This window comes from Scomber scombrus, chromosome 3 (genome assembly GCF_963691925.1).
Source record: "Scomber scombrus chromosome 3, fScoSco1.1, whole genome shotgun sequence".
In the NCBI taxonomy this organism is placed as follows: Eukaryota; Metazoa; Chordata; class Actinopteri; order Scombriformes; family Scombridae; genus Scomber; species Scomber scombrus.
This window is the reverse complement of record NC_084972.1, coordinates 17,418,259-17,435,333: the sequence shown is the minus strand read 5'-3', so window position 1 is coordinate 17,435,333 and position 17,075 is coordinate 17,418,259. Positions and strand designations below refer to the sequence as shown.

The following is a 17,075-nucleotide window of genomic DNA, read 5'->3' as shown; positions in this document are numbered from 1 at the left end:
ACAAAGGTCCTGTCCCCGTTTTTTTGGGAAGAATAATCCTTTTAAAATACCCCTGCAGCAAAGCACACTGCTTTTTTTAAAGTAGTAAGTATTGTTGGTGCAACAAGGTTGATGTAACACATAATAGGGTCAGACTCGCTTAACAGTAGGAACAAAACAAAAAAAGAGATACAGAGAGAACTAGGATGAATATGACAAGATTTGAAAGCAGAACAGCGATTAAATCTTTTTGTTAAAATAATGTGAAAATGAAAAAGATGTGATTCTCTGTTTTTCACACACTTTGGCTTAAAAAAGTGAAACTGTTGCCGTTGATATGAGTGTGTGGTGATAGCCTGGGCAGAAAAAACAACCTATGATCATTAAGAAGATTTTAGTTTATAAGAACATCATCTAGCTCAGATAAAGTAATACAAACATACATGATGTGGCGGAGAGTGAATAGACAGTTTTTTGAGCCATAAAGCGACACACTTTAATAACCGGACGACCACCTCTCCCCCTGCTGTGGCGCAGGCTGTAATCCTGCGCGTGGGAGTGCCCTAAATACGTGCCTCAGCACATTTCTTTCTGTGTATTATCAATATTAATGATGGAATCTAGAAATCGATAAATAATCCCCAGACTACACAGACTGGTATTTTGTGGATGGCAGCCCCTATAATGCATGCGTATGTGTATTGGCACAGTGTAATTTAAAAAAAAAAAAACAGTAAATGGGTTGAAAAAGTGGAAATAAACACATGCTCACCTCAGAAAATAGTTTCATTCAAAATAATCTGAAGAGATCATCATATGACCAAATAGGGAGGCTTTATGAAGTACACTATATGTTGTTGAACTGATGCTGTGAGGAAATGTAACAGCAAATCAGGACATTAAAGAGGGTAGGATTACAGTATTATATGATGCAGCCTGCTATGACAAGACTAGGATTTGTATGCTGTTTGTACTGTATGTAGCAATACTGTAAATTCAGTGTGTGTTGGTCTATTTTGTTTTGTCAGATTAAAAACAAAACAATATTTCTATTATATTCTGCAATTTAGTATTAAACATAAAAAGAAGAAATTGAAACAGACTGGGCAAAGAAACCAAATGAATAAACAAAATAAACAAAATGAAAATGAAAAGTGTGAAGGGTGCTGACAATAAAATGTGGTAAATCTTGATTGCAAATCATTTTTTCAAACATTTAAACTGGGTGTGAGTATCCCAAATACAGTTTTACATTCAGAGTTCTGCGGGGTTAAAGCAGAGTGATGTAACAAAAACCAAGACAAATCATCAAAGGCCTATAAGGACTTTGAGACTCACTGGCTGAGGTTTTCTACAGTTCCAGGCTACAGATGGAAGAGGCATCCTCCTTCCAGTCAATACTCATTATATAAAATGTTTCTCAGTGTAGACAGTTTGAGCTTTACATTGTTGTCATGTGATAAACTGCAGCTGATGTAGTTGCTGGAGGGAAGAACCTCTCTGCCCTCTGGTGGTAAAACATGTTTGTGAACGTGTTTTTCAGTATCTCCGGGCTGACAGGTGTAAATACAGCTGGTGACACGTGCTTTTGTACAATGAATGGGTCCTCTGTTTAAGTTATTGGGTTCTGCTTAAAAGCGCTTTGAAATCAGTGGGTCAGATAAATGATCAAGAATATACAGAATATACTGTGACACAGTGCATCACCAAAAATATATCATCATATATTAAATTATGTTTACCGAAACTGGAAAAAATAGAAAATAAATACAGAAAGGGGAATGTGAAAACCCTTTTATCTGCAGTAATTATCCATTCCATTTAAAATACTACTAATTGGCAGTAGATGTTTTGCTTAGAAACAGAAACAGTGTTATCAGCCAAATAATACTTCTGTATTTAGGTATAAAAGTGTTAAAAGTACATATTGTATCATCAGAGTGTGACAAAATTATTATTGGTTATTATCATTATAAGGCCAAAGACTTTTGATAGTGACATTGAACATGGTTGACAATGATATATGATGTATGTGTTATGTATAATATTTATGATATTGTTTGTTTTGCTATCCTGTCTCAATGACTGTACATTCTGTTGTTTAACTGTCTTTTGTCTTGTTATATTGCACATATAAAAACGAAAAAAGTTAGTACTTGCCTTTGTGCTTCCCTAAAGAGTTTTATAAGTTTTATCAGTAAAAACTTAATCTACAAAATAACTAATCAAATAAATGTAGTGTAGTTATCTGATATCGATTCAAAGGTCTGGACCCAGGCACTTAATGTAGTAAAAAGTATTATATTCCCCACTGAAATGTGGAGGATTGGAGTTAATAAGGAGGTTTAAATTGAAATACTTAAGAAAGGTTTTTTCAAAACTGTCCTTAAGTATGGTGCTTATAGTGCTTGAGGTTGTTACTTTCCACCACTGTGATATACTGAGTTGTTGCTGATATGTTACAGTATTTGTTCAATAAAGATATGCTCTTATTAAAGCTAACTGTACCATAATAAATTCTGGAAAAATATACAACCTTCAAATCCCTGCTCAATTCGGACTCATCCTAAGCATATCTTTCCCCCTTACCATCCAAAACAAGGGGAAATCTGCCAATAAATATTCATCATTACATTGTAATTTACTAAGAGCTGTGTTGGTATTTGTCTGCATTGCTCTGTATAAATGTGCTCTATATACCGCAAACTCCACAAAACTTGTTTTTAAATCTTATTCTACTCAGTGCAGCCCCATCACACAGCAGACTACACTTACAGCATAACATATTCTTTATACTTGTATTTATTGTTCACAGCTGGTTACTGACTAGGCCCTGACCTGTTGGGCCTCATTTCAAAGGCACCTCTGTCTGCACAATTGCAAACAGATTGCGCCACATAGTCAAATAGTGGTCTATATATCTCTCCACTGTGATGTGAAAGTGCTGTTTTACTGCCACGTATTGCTCATTACAATCTGAGTGTCCTCACTTCAAGGGCACCAACCTTGCTGTACATACTCTGTGGATTTTATAATATTTCAACTCTATTATGTTACTCATGCATGTAAATCCACTTATAATACATATATTTGTATGTTTTGTGAACGATACTCTGTTCAGGACCAAGATTAGACTCAAACTCAGAGCTGGCTTCCGTATTCCTGCAGCTCAAGTCTGTCACAATCGTTATCTATCATTTTAAACTTCTGCCTGCAGCTCTGTGACTCTGACCCCACAGCAGAGCCGCACCCTTATTCGTGATAGGCGAGTGGCCGTCCTTTTTTACCCAACTGACACCCCGTCCGACCAATCAGCTTCTTCTACGGGCGAGTAGGCGAGACTTCCTGTACAGTAGTACTCGCTTGAGAGTGCAGTGGAAACCGCGTTAAAGTTAAGACAGTTTAGGTGGAATCCGGCGTCAAAGTGTACATTTACACGGATTTGTGTCTCTAAGCTGCAGATATCGACTCGTGGAGATGAAGGGGAAAGAGCGATCGCCGGTGAAGAAACGCTCCCGGGTGCTCGAAGAGAGCAAAGACCGAGGAGGAAGCAGCAAGAAGACCGGAGCCCTGCTGACGGCCGGCAGCAGCAACAACGGGAACGGCTCTGCTCCCAGCGGCGCTTCGTCCCGGAGAAGTTTACACGGCGACAAAAGAGAAATGAGGGACTCAGACGGACATAGTTCATCCAGTCGGACCGGTAGCAGCTACGACTACGGAGCTGTGTCGGGGAACAAGCCGCACGGTGGCGCTGAAGTCGCCTCGGAAACATCCAGGTCCGGTTCACGCAGTGACCCGCGGCCTCCGGCAAACCCTGAAAGTGAGTACAAGACTCTCAAAATAAGTGAACTGGGCTCCCAGCTGAACGACGAGGAGATAGAGGATGGACTATTTCACGAGTTCAGGAAGTTTGGTGACGTTAGTGTGAAAATTAGCCGAGAAAACGACATGCGGGTGGCGTATGTGAACTTCAGGAGGCCCGACGACGCCCGGGCCGCCAAACACGCCCGGGGCAAGCTGGTGCTGTACGACCGGCCTCTGAAAATAGAGACAGTTTACATGAACAGACGTAGAAGTCGCTCCCCTGTTTCAAAAGACAGTTTCCCCTCAGGACACAGGCATCTCCACTCTCAGAGACCCCTCTCTCCCACTGGTCTGGGCTACAGGGACTACAGGCTACAGCAGCTGGCGCTGGGCCGTCTCCCCCCTCCTCCTCCTCCTCCTCCTCCTCCTCCCCCTCCTCCTCCACCTCACCTCAGAGACCTGGAGGGAGACAGAGACTTTCCTGTGTATGATGCCAGGAATCGGCCCCAGTTCATCACTGAATGTGCTGTTTTCCGTGATGAGGACCTGATGACCCCTGAGGACGACCAGAGGGCAAACAGGACTTTGTTTCTTGGCAATCTGGACGTCAGTGTGACAGAGAGTGACCTGCGGCGGGCGTTTGACAGGTTTGGGGCCATAACAGAGGTGGACATAAAGCGAGCAGTGCGCGGCCAGAGCAACACCTATGGATTCATCAAGTTTGAAAATCTTGACATGGCTCATCGTGCCAAAGTGGCGATGTCAGGGAAAGTAGTGGGACACAACCCCATTAAAATCGGCTATGGTAAACCTACACCCACAACCAGGCTGTGGGTGGGGGGCCTCGGACCCTGGGTGCCACTTGCTGCACTGGCCAAAGAGTTTGACCGCTTCGGCACAATCAGGAATATAGACTACAGGAAAGGTGAGGCGTGGGCTTACATTCAGTATGAAAGCCTGGATGCTGCTCAGGCTGCATGTACTCACATGCGAGGCTTCCCTCTGGGGGGCCCTGACAGGAGACTCAGAGTGGACTTTGCAGACACAGAGCACCGCTACCAGCAGCAGCAGTACATGCAACTTCCTCTCCCTCTGCCGCACTATGACTTAGTCCCTGAGCCTTTTTCCCACCGCCTTAATGACTCTGTGAGAGTGAGAGAGAGGTCTCCCCCAGTTCGCTACAGAGAACGGGATCTCTACTCCAGCGCTGACTGGTCTGGCCTGGGTGTCCATGACAGGATGCGAGGAGCTGGATTTGAACCTATAGATCGCCTGGAGAGACATTCCCGTGAGACCTGGTCAATAGAACGTGAGCGAGAGCTGCAAAGCAGGGATCTAAGCCGCAAAAGGAGACATTATTTGGATGATGGTTGGCGGCTGGATCGCTCACCTGAGAGTGGTGACTATGGTCCACGCCGTCACGGCGGCTCATTAGAGCGCAGCCCTGAAGGGAGCAGCCGAGATGGGGGACGCTACAGTGACCCTGAACGCATGCCTCGCTCTGGCAGAACCTCCCCTGCCAAAGACCGCCAGAACAGCCTGGACACTGGTTTTGGAGACAAGAGAAGAAGAACACTTAGCCCAACTGTGCCAGGCTCCTGCTCCGAGAAGGACCGCAAACACAAAACCAGTGACTCCAGTAAGAGCCCAGGAAGGAGGGAGGATCGCTTAGAACACTCTTCCTCAAACTCCTCTTCCTCCAAGGCCGGCCAGCAGTCTAAGCAGAGCGCTGGAGGACAGAGGCTGAGTCAGGCCTGGCAGGGTGTCCTCCTGCTAAAGAACAGTAGCTTCCCCACATCGCTGCATCTGCTGGAGGGGGACATGGCGGTGGCTACCAGTCTGCTGGCAGAGGGCTCCAAAGGAGGCAAAGTGCCCCAGCTGAAGATCAGCCAGCGTCTGCGTCTGGACCAGCCCAAGCTGGAAGAAGTTTCCCGTCGCATCAAGGCCGCTGGTTCCAGTGGATACGCCATCCTTCTAGCCGTGCCGGGGAAATCTGAGGACGGAGGGGCTCAGGACGCCAGCACCTCCACCGAGAGACCGCTGAAGAACCTGGTGTCCTACCTGAAGCAGAAAGAGGCGGCGGGCATCATCAGCCTCTCTGTGAAGGGTGGCCGTGACAAGGACCACGGAGGAGTCCTTCATGCTTTCCCCCCGTGTGAGTTCTCTCAGCAGTTCGTGGATGCTTCTGCCAAAGCCTTTGCCAAATCAGAGGACGATTACATGGTGATGATCATTATCGGAGGAGCGTCATGAAAAAAATTTATAAATGTCTCTTTTCACACTTGTGAACTGTTGTACTGTGAGTTGTAAAATCAGAGAAGTAATAACATAGCAGAATAATAAGTGACAGGGTTCTGATTTTAAGTTCCTTCAGCTGACAAGTGGCTTGTATTTCATCCTGTTGAAGGTGTTTTGAAATCAAAGTCACATTGAATTGGAAACATTTTGATAAGTTTGATTCTGCTATTCAGTTATCAGATAAATGTACATTACTTGAAGGGTACTTTGCTAAAAGCTACAGTTCTGTGAATCAATACTATATGTTGCCTTATCTCATTTAAAAAAAGAAACACAAATCATTTATATCCTTTAATACATTTCCTGCCTTTAAAAAAGAGAAGTTAAGGTCCACAACATTGTCATCAGCCTTCATTTAACCTGTTCAGGTCAGTCTCAGTGACTTTGTAGTACTGTTACAGTGTTTGTACAGCTGGGCTACAAAATAATTGCATCAAATTTATGTACATAGAAATTCTTTATTGATTTAAGGAAATATATCTATTTGCCATAAAGCTTTATTCACTGCTCATAAATAGACATATTCCAGATGTGCATCTGTAATACTTTGTGCTGACCAAGTAAAGATCTTGAACACTTCCTTATTCAAAGTTTCAGTATGATAGCTTTCCTATTTTTGGCCAATCCTGCTTAAAGCTACAGAAAATTGTAAAAAAACAAATCAATTTTATAGACATCAGTCCTCTTGGTATCGCCACAGACTATTTTTTCATCATTTACTGTGAGATATGTTAAAATACATGCAAAAGAGCATTAAGGGTTACAGTTTAATGACTTACTGATTAATGTCACTGCGCCTTCCTTAGCCTCATCTGCAGGTTATGTGACATAAAGTGAAATGAATGCAGTTTTCCTGGTTGTTTTTAAAGAATTTTCTCAAAGCACTGATACCCAGATGTAAGGAGTCGGCACAAGCAGCAAACATCTGTAAATTACAATGTGGTTCAATACAGTAACCTTATAAAAATACATCCGTGTAAGTTTTTGTTGAAATTATGTCAAAGGGCAGGTTTTTTCAATGGTGTGTTAATTTCCAAGTCTAAGTTTAAGCATTTTGTATTGGACGGTATTATATAAGACAGCAGCTTATTTTCATTTCAATTTTTAAAACCATTTTTCCTTAGAAAATCATATTTTTTCCAAGGGGACATTTTCAAGCCCACATTGACATTTTAGTGTTTTTTTTTTGTTTTATCCTACCAAAAGTGCAAAACCCATAAATATTACATTAACTATGATGTAAATCAAGGAAACACAGAAAATCTTTACATTTGAGGAGCAAACCAAAAATTTACAGAAATGATGAATTGATCACAAAATCATCGCAGGATAATGCGCTCTTGGTCAACTAATCAACTAATCGGCAACTAATCAGTTGAATTAACTCCTCATTCTTAACAAAACTAAGTGTTTGCTTCAAAAAAATTGAGAGTTTGTGTTGAACTGCATTATATTATACAGAGTTGCTTTTATTGTCTCCACCCCTCAGCATCACATTCAATTTGGTTGATTGAACATGTCATTTTTTCTTTTATAATCCACTAATTACAAGTACTACCCCGACAAAGCATGTACTTTAAAAAAAAAAAAAGATGATGTAACCTATAAATTAAGAGCTATATGTATGCCATGCACATCTCTATTAACTTATCAGAATTCTATTACTAGAAAATGTTGCTATACCATCAATGGACTTGTGTTATGAAAACCTCCGAGAGGAGCCGCTCTGCACTGGCCTAACAGAGCCTTCCTCTGAAAAGACTGTTAATGATTGTTTTTCATGCTTTGATTTGAGTACTGTGTTTCAAATGGAGAGAGAAAAAGATTTGTGCTGTATACTCAGGATATCTGGAGAGAGAAATGGAGAACATCAATGGGCCTAAGAAGTATACCTAACTGTGCGACATGCACTTCATAGATTTTGTCTCAATAAATTTAGTCTTTCGTGGGAAACACGAGGGCCTCGGAAGACAACTTTTGTGACCTTTTCTGTTCTTGGAATTGTCTATCAAACTCTAAAGGCTTTGTCGCTCTGACAGTGGGAGCCTGCAGCAGAGAGGAGAGGAAGTGTGAGATCAAGGGAAGAAAGCCCCTCACTCAGTTCTGTGTTTCCATGTTGTTGATCATCATTTGTTGAATAACCTCTTTGTGAAGAGCTTTTCGTGTGACCCTTCATTCAGATTGATATTTGACCATACTAGAATACTTTTTTCAGTCCGCCTTGCGAAGGCAAAATCTAGAGTCACAGTTTCTCTTCACATGTGTGGCTTTATTGCTCAGTTGCCTCCGGCCCGTGTGTCTGGAGGCGTGGTCTGGTTCGTCACTCGCCACATCAAGTTCTGCCAAAGATCAGCGGGGTCGTCGGATGGAGACGACCCTCTCGGCGAAAGCTCGGCAGTGCTTCTTCTTTCTCATCTGTTGCAAAAGGTGTTGGCTCAGCGCCTGCGCCAGCTTGAGAAGGAGCAGTGTTCATTTGTGTAGTTGCTTATTGTTCTTGCTTTGGAGTTTTGAAGAAGAGCTCCGTGTCTAGGGCCACACTTCATACACTTCTCATCCTGTGTCGGAGGAGAGGTTGAGACAGACAGACAACTGCTTTATTTGCCATAAATTGGAAAGGAAGTACAACAGAGGAGAGAAAAGATTGCCAGAATCTAATCTTTAGTTGATACAATGATCTAAGTTTCATGCTTTTGTAAAAGATTCTGTGCCAAACTGAAAGCAAAGTGAAGAGTGTCCTGCTGTCATTGAGTCAGAATCTGCTGCAGGATGTATCATCAGGACAGTGCTGCTCCTGCTCGTCACTGCCTCTTGGTTCATCTCCAAACAAGTGGGACCCGAGTAACCTCACTGCAGCCTCCAGGTGTCCCCACAGTGCCATGGCTAGGACTCAAGCTTTTCTGGAGCTGTGAGACGCAACAGGTTTGAGTCTCATTCTGGCCGTACCTGCTCCTGTTCCACAGGTAACGTATGAGGAAGGCCTAAACAGCTGACATGGGTACGTATTAAAATATTGAACATGGTAGGTACAACTCAAAAGGTGGTAAAATTACGAGGTTTTGAGGTTTGTCATGTTTAAAAACAATCCTGTTAGTCATTAGTGGTGGAAATCTACTTATAACTAGTGTTGCAATTTGTTGATCCAACTCTGGTAGATTTTGGTGAGATTTTTTGTAGACTTTTCTCTTTGCCGCATTCCAAAAATGTTTGCAGTCTTGGTTATAAATGCCTCAGCAATCCAACAGCAAAGGCAGCTACAAGAATGAGTTACCATCAGTAGTGGTAGAAGCATAAAGGTCCTTTACTGATGTAAAAGTAGCAAAATCAGAGTGTAAAAGTCCTGCATTCAAAATTTTACATGACTACAAATGTAGAAATATTGGCAGCAACATGTATTTAAAGTTTCATTCAGAATAGTCTATATATTTGATTATTGTTATAGATGCATTAACACAAGCAGCATTTTATGTCAGCTGGTTGGGATGGAGCTATTTCTGGTATATTAATATACAGGTAGGTAGTTATAAATAATAATGCTTTATAAATTGATCATAATTTTTTAAGTCTTGATCTGCAAAGTAATTAAAACTGTCAGATATGTTGTGGAAAAATTAACAAAATGATTACAGTATATTTCCCTCTGAACTGTAGTGGGGTAAAAGTATAAAATAACATCAAATGCTCAAATAAAGCACCTCAAAACCGTATTGAGTTATCTTCTACCACTAACATAAATAAATAACTGATACTCGATTTTAGGAGCTGATACAGATATTTGGGCGTAGAAAAATTCTGATATTGATATATTGGCCGATAATCTTATATATATATACAGAATATATACATAAATGCAATTTTTTCTTTTGCAGTTATCACTCAAATGTGGTTATCAAACACTTGTGACAAAGATATGTAATTAGGCATGATAATTTACAGTTTAACTTAATTGTATAAAATTACATCAGTGCAGTGAAACAGTAAACTTTACATTTACATCATTTAATAATTATAACTATAAATAAAAAACAGAACAAAAAATGTATGAATATATTTAACTTGAATCAAGAAAAAAAGTTAAACTATACATAAAATGCAGCCTGTATAGCTTAATAAAATAAAAATATATGCAGATATTGGTATTACTGTGATAGATCAATACTGTCAGATAATATCAACTCATCGATATATCAGTCGGGCTCTACATTACATGCTAAACATTGTGAAACTTCATTAGTAAACAGGTTCAAGCAGAAGAAACTTATTGTGTGATATTTCTTGAAAATATTGTGCGCTTCATCAACCTGCAGAGCGTCTGTATCCAGGATACTGCATGTTATCCAGTCACCTTTAATGTAAGATAATTATGTAATAATGAATACAGTATGCTATTTTATTAATGTAATGAACTAACATGAGTTGAAATTTTTTTTAAACTTTTTGTTAGTATTTGTGAATCTTCTGGACTTAACAGTGCCTAAACATGTTTTGAATATGAGCTGGTCGTAATTAAAAATGTTGAGTATTTTTTAGGTAATCCTTCAACATGGACGCAAAGAAGAACGAAAACTCTTCTGTGGTCTTTTCCTCTGGGAAAGAGTCACTCTTACAGTTCCTGCAGTGTGACTGACTGACCTTTGTAGAGCTGTAATGAGCTCTGAAGTTATGAGTTAAATATCTGTTTTAAGACACTCTTCAGATGAGAGAAACCATGACTGGGTGAGTATAATTTTTAAAGAATTTTCACTTTGGTATCTACAGTGTTTCATATTAATCATGTCAACTTAGTTTGATCTGTTCTTGAATAAAGGCTGCCCTTCTTGAAAAACCTACTGACGATGTGTCTTTTTCTTCATGACTTACATCCTGCTTCAATGAAAGTGTGTGAAAGTATTTATAGATTTTTGAAAGCACAGGAAGCATTTGACTGATCTGTTCTGGTTTTTTCAGTCCTCTAGAGGGCAGAGTTGGATGCAGCAATATCAAACTGCAGCAGACATGAACTGAAGACGTGTTAGAAAATGATTTACCATCAGTATTTTTCAGGTCAAGTAATGTGATAAGCTATTTCAGTTGATGCATGGTTGACAGGTGAGAAATTAAAGAGACATTAAACCTCTTACACATACTGGTGTCAGTATGATTCAACCTGCAGAATCTGCTCTTTATCTTTAAAAAGTCCCCTTAATGTGAAGTGGAGTTCAGGGAAACATGCAGCAAGAATTCATTTTAATAAGTGAAATGTCTGTTACAAAGCCTGATATAAAGTTTGCAGAGTAAACACACACAAGTTCAATACAGAGGGAGTTTTATTGCTGCTGTAATCACTAATACTTCACATTTTGCTGTCAGTACAAACAGTGGATGGGAAAAGTCAACAGAAACTCAAAACAGTCTGGGAAAGGTCAGAGGTAACCTGGCTTACACCACTTCTACAGCAACTGTAGATATTTGTGGACTGTGGGAGTGGAACAGGTGATGAAATGAAAAAGCCGATTTTTTTTTTAACTTGATCATATCAGATAGAGAGAGGACTTGTCATCATGTTATTGAAATAAACCAGATTCCTTTCAAATCCCCGAAGACTTAAAACACAAAGGTTGACAACGAGAAGCATTATTTTCAGTACTTGACATTAAAATACGGTATCAATCTTTTTAATTTTCTTACACAAAAAAACACCAGGACAACTATAAGAGTTTAGTGTCATTCAAAGCCAGAGAAGATGACTAAACAGGCGTTCTTTGGTTATGTGTATAAATACTTTATATCTTAAATCTATATGGCCAAAAATAACAAATGCGGTCTTTAGTGTGTATCAAAAAGCATTTGAGGAATTTAATCACCTGGAGTTGTGAAATCTTATAAATATTTATGTAATTCTAATCAAATTCAACATCTTTTTATCCTTCAGTTGTTCATCTGGATAAATTATTGACAGAAGTGGAATAGAAACTGAAGAAAAATATGAAGCACACTGTCAACATATCATTGTTTATGTTTTAATCAGTGTGTGTTAACAGTTTTTGGCCTGAGTTGACTTAAAACCAATAACTGAGTAAACTTGAATTTCATTCTTAACACTGAAATTGACTTTTGTTAAATAAGAGGACATTAGGAGAAACATACTCGACTCTGTTAGTTCTTTGTACACAAGTTCACTAATTTGAAGCTATTTTAAGTGTTTTTATAATCAGTTGTTATAAAACAGTTAAAAGGAGGAGCTGAAACCGGTTTTTACCTCCATATAAAACACCCCACTTGCTCCTGTGTGAGATGTTCATAGGGTCACTTTCAAAATAATACATTCTGCCTTTGTGCATTCTCACACTAATCTGATCCTATTCAGCCCCATAAATGATAGTGTATAGTTATATATTGTAATACTATAAACTTTAAACAAGCTTTTCAGGAAACCCAAACTTGCCAGTGTGTGTTTTGATCAATACTTGGTGATGTGAAAAATAGTCCAGCAGTTCTGTTACATTCCTCTAATCTCGTTCTCAAACAATTTTTTTTTCTGTCTCTAAATCCCTCCCAGTCTGAAACTCCTTTTTAGGATAAGTTATGAAGTCTGATGTATTCTCAAAATGTTTGTAAGTAGGCTCCCAGATATTTGCTAAACTCTGTTGAAATAATGGATGTGCTGCATGTGAGTCCACGTGTTGTCACTGAGACCATGTTTGATGACGTGTGTGTGCAGGATTCATCTTGATGAGAGGGACGTCAGCCAGGCAGCTGCTGGAGGAGAGAGGCCTGTTTAGAGAGTACAGGAGGAAGTTTCCATACAACCCTTCTGCAAAGTGTCTGCCCAGGAATGAGCAGATTGTGGTGCCCATGACCCCTGGATCTTTGATGTAAGTTGCATGTGACCACAGTTTACTCTGCGCTGAGCAATGACAGACATTAATTAACTGAATAATCTTATTTTGGGCAACAAAATAAGCTGCACCAGCTTTGCTTGTGGTAAGAACTCTATAATAATCAGTTTGTTGAATTTAAGAATGAAGATCTTCAAGCCTTTCTACATCTCATACAACAGTGGATTTGCAGCAGGGAACACAGCATGTGATGCCATAAAGGTGAGGATATAATATCAACATCACATCCTTGACAAACGTCTGATGTACCATTCCGCACATAATCCATATAATGGACATTGTTGCTGTCAGATAAGTGAACACTATGTTGAACACAAGGTCTTTGGCCTCACTGAAACTGGGGCAGTTTTTCTGGGGTCTGTACCCTGGGATGGGATTCTCAGACTGGCCTTTTCTACGCCTATATTTAACAACATGTTGGACCAGGGAAAAATCCCCCAGGACATGTTCTTAATATTTACTTTCGTTCTATGAATAATGCAGTTTTAAAAAAATCTCTGTGCCTCCTGTTTTGCAGAGGGCAGTGTGTGTGCGTGCGTGCGTTTGGCGTGTGTGCGTGCGTGCAAGCGTGTGTGTGCCAATTGTTGGCCCAAGCAAAGACATTAACAACATCAGTGGTTGGTTAGGATCATTCACAGTATGGTGGTGTGTAGTGTTTCAGATCTCTTAGTCAGTCCCCTTAATGAACATAATATTAAACAGTGGTGTCGGTTTTAAAACAGCAACAGGCTGCTGTGAGCTGCAGTAACAAAACCTCCTGCCAGATATTATCTTTAACATCAGTGGCTACAGCTTCTCTCTTCCTCCATCAGCCTGCAGTATGTGTCTTAATAACAAAGACATACTTTATAAAGAGTATAAATATTTAAGACATTGTTAGGAGCAGTGTTTGTGTTAAAGAATAGTAATAATCCATTAATACAGGCAACTTGCGGTTTATCAAAATAAAAATCAGTTTATCAACAACTTTGTAACATTTAGAACTGCAGACTTGATGGCTTTTTATACTAACATGGTCTTTATTAGACATAGTCTTTTTTGACCTGCTTGATCATAATGGATCATGGTGTGTGTGTGTGTGTGTGTGTGCTCTGCAGGTCTTTTACAGAAATAAGCGGCTGGTTTAAGAGTCTTACTGATGGATTAAAGAGTATAACGACAAAGCAGGGGGAGGAAATGCAACCGCCAACAGGATTTTTTTTTTTTTTTTACAAACCGGCAAACCAAAAGTTTTGAAACAGCTTAAATGATTAATAGCTTAATAAAGGATTTATTAACTATTAGAAAGTCCAGAATAAACTCTTTGTAAGATAAAAGTGCTATCAGATTATGGTCTCACTCTCACTCTCACTCTCACTCTGATCTCCTCAGTCTGCATTTGGGTGCAGGACAGGGTTTGTATCAGGCACCTGTATCCTGGGTGAGGTCTTCATGCTGTATTTCTAAACCGCCTTTGAAGCTGGCAACAGCATGGTGAAGCTCTGGTCTTTGTCACCTTGGAAGAGTCTGAGACGTTTAGACAGGAACAGATTTTATATTTTATATTTAGTCACTACAAAACAAATAGTTTTGCATTCAGGTTTGGAAGTGAAACTAATAAAATGCTGCCTTTAAGACATTTTAATCGTGTCTATGTTGTCAATTCAAATGTTTTACTCCAGCATGGAGCTGGGTTTTGGTTGCCACTAGATGGCAGAGGACTCACTAAACAGCACACAGCAGTCACTTCACTGTTCATGTGAGACTCCTGGGAGGGGCCTGAGGAAAGGATGAGTCATCTTACTAAGAATTCAGACTTTAAAACAGAGAACCAAATGCCAGTCATTCATTGATAACAGGCATGGCTTACATTCATGCCATCTGCATCTGTGATGTTCAGTGATCTGGGATTTTCTTCAAGCTGCTGCATTTGTTCTAATTATAATCTGTGATTTGATATCCAAACGTGGTGCGTCATCCAGCTCTTTTCCATGTAAGCACATGCATTGAAAATGATCATTAACCCTCTCATGCCTCTTTTATTCCTCTTTGATTAAATACTTTTGACCGCTGAATTCAATACTGCTTTGACATGCTGCACTTTCCAAGTGGCTAAATTTAGTTACACACACCTGGCTCGTGTTGCACGTATTATGGGTAAACATGGTAACAGGAGACAGCATCTACTGAAAAGGGGGGATGGACGTCCCTGCAGACCTCTTTAATCATTCATTCAGTAGAGAAGTAGCAGGACAGCAGGTGAGGTTTCACACTGCAGCATCTGTCAAAGAGATGGACCAACCTCTATACAAAAAAAAATCACTTTTGTTAATAATCTTTCATGAATTTGCTATACTGTCCCATGGAAAATGTGATATAGCATGTTCCATATTTGAAGTTAAATAATGTTTATTGATACAACCACTACAACTAATATCTTTAATGCAGACTCTAGGTTTACTACAGTAAATTTGACGTTGAATATCAGGTTGTCTGAAGTCAACATTATACTCATCCACCTGACCGTTCTGTCCTGGACAGTAAAGCAAATACCCACTAGACTAGAGTGTTCACTCTGCAGAGGGAGACCATGTAGTCAACAATCCAAATAAGGGTGAAAAGCCAGCAACACAAAATGTTGCCAAAAGAAAGTAAGTCTGGGGGACAGGTGCAATAAATACAATTCCCTGGGCTCCAGCAATCTGTGTGGTCTCTCATTTCACACTCAAATGAGCAAGGCTGCGTCATTAGTGTAGCACAGAAACAGAAGCCAGTGGAGTTTCATACTACTTTGCAAACTCTCGTCCAATCAGGCATTAAGATCTGGTCATTATCACATTAAATACATTCACATCAAAGGATATAGTGGACACTTTGTGTTGCCATATTTTTGTAGTTTATGAAATAGAAGTACAGGAACAATACAATAAAAGACACAAGATAATACAGCAAATAATAAAATACAATAAGTCCTTATACCCGATTGCATATATTAAAATAGAAATACAGTAGGTAACCTCCACATACGTCTGACAATATGACTACTGACTGTAAACACTGAGCATGTAGACTATTAGCTCTCAGCATGTAACTCAGTCTTTGGTTATAGGTTATTTCCAGAGGAAAAAAAAGAGACATTAGCATACAATAGATATGTGCCCCTTTGAGAGATCTAACGTAATGAAGTTGCTACATTATAATACTATTAGACCATGCTCACAATGTCTGGACAAATCTCAATGCTTAAATTCCTGCAAAGACATTTAATGAAGGTATTTATTTACCAAAATTCTTTTAAAAAAGCACCATGAGTAGTGAAAGGTTGTATTAATTGTTCTTTAAAAAAGAAAAAGAACTGTACATTGCTACATTATTAATCTGGGATTGCTGTGACTGTTATCAAGTGTGTGTGTGTGTGTGTGTGTGTGTGTGTGTGTGTGTGTGTGTGTGTGTGTGTGTGTATGGAGTGTAATGAGCAGCCTGAATTTAACAATATCAGCTATTTGAAAGCTAAAGCTAATTCTATTTCTATTATTATTATTATTATCATATTATTAATCAGTTCTTCATTTATAATTGTAATCATTCTAAAAACTATTATAATACATTCTATATTTAGTAGTATTACTGGTAACTGTGTACCAGAGTGAATTTAAGATTGTGCCATTATTTATACTTACGTCGTGACACCATATGATATTGAACTTGAAATATGAGCACCTAAAATGAAATGAAAAATCAAGGTATTTTAGCAATATAACTAAAATTAAGACATATGTTTAAAGACAGTTATTCCTGTATTTACATTTCAGCTGTGTCGGGCAGCCAGGAGGGCCTTTGTGTTGGTTGAACTCGAGCTGCTATTTCTGACCGTGTTTATGAGACTGCTGGCTGGCTGGCATTTGTTGATTTGCTCAGGGTTGGGCACTAATGTCCAAAAGCATTCAGTGGATGGTACTCGGTCTCAGTTGCTTCCTCTGGGAGATGCTTCCTGGCTGCTATTTACTATCCAGTATAGCAAGATGCACAATTATGAATCTCATACTGGACATGTAATTGTAATTGCATCATAACAGTAGATTTATTATCAGAATTTGGACTCACTGTCATGAAAATGTACTTTAAACAAGAATTTAGACA

At 39.5% G+C, this 17,075-nt stretch overlaps 2 protein-coding genes and 1 pseudogene across 2 annotated transcripts in view; 2 read left to right on the top strand and 1 right to left on the bottom strand.

The window, feature by feature from the left end:
• The window catches only part of bysl (bystin-like), a 169,466-nt gene that overhangs the window by 107,450 nt on the left and 44,941 nt on the right, over positions 1 to 17,075 (bottom strand). The gene's annotated exons all lie outside the window — the stretch shown is intronic.
• On the top strand, positions 3,344 to 9,410 carry LOC133977903 (RNA-binding protein 15-like). Its single transcript, XM_062416202.1, has one exon. It carries the CDS (start codon positions 3,457 to 3,459, stop codon positions 6,034 to 6,036), a length of 2,580 nt encoding a protein of 859 aa, XP_062272186.1. The 5' UTR covers positions 3,344 to 3,456; the 3' UTR covers positions 6,037 to 9,410.
• Positions 9,073 to 16,785, top strand: LOC134003902 (pepsin A-like; annotated as a pseudogene).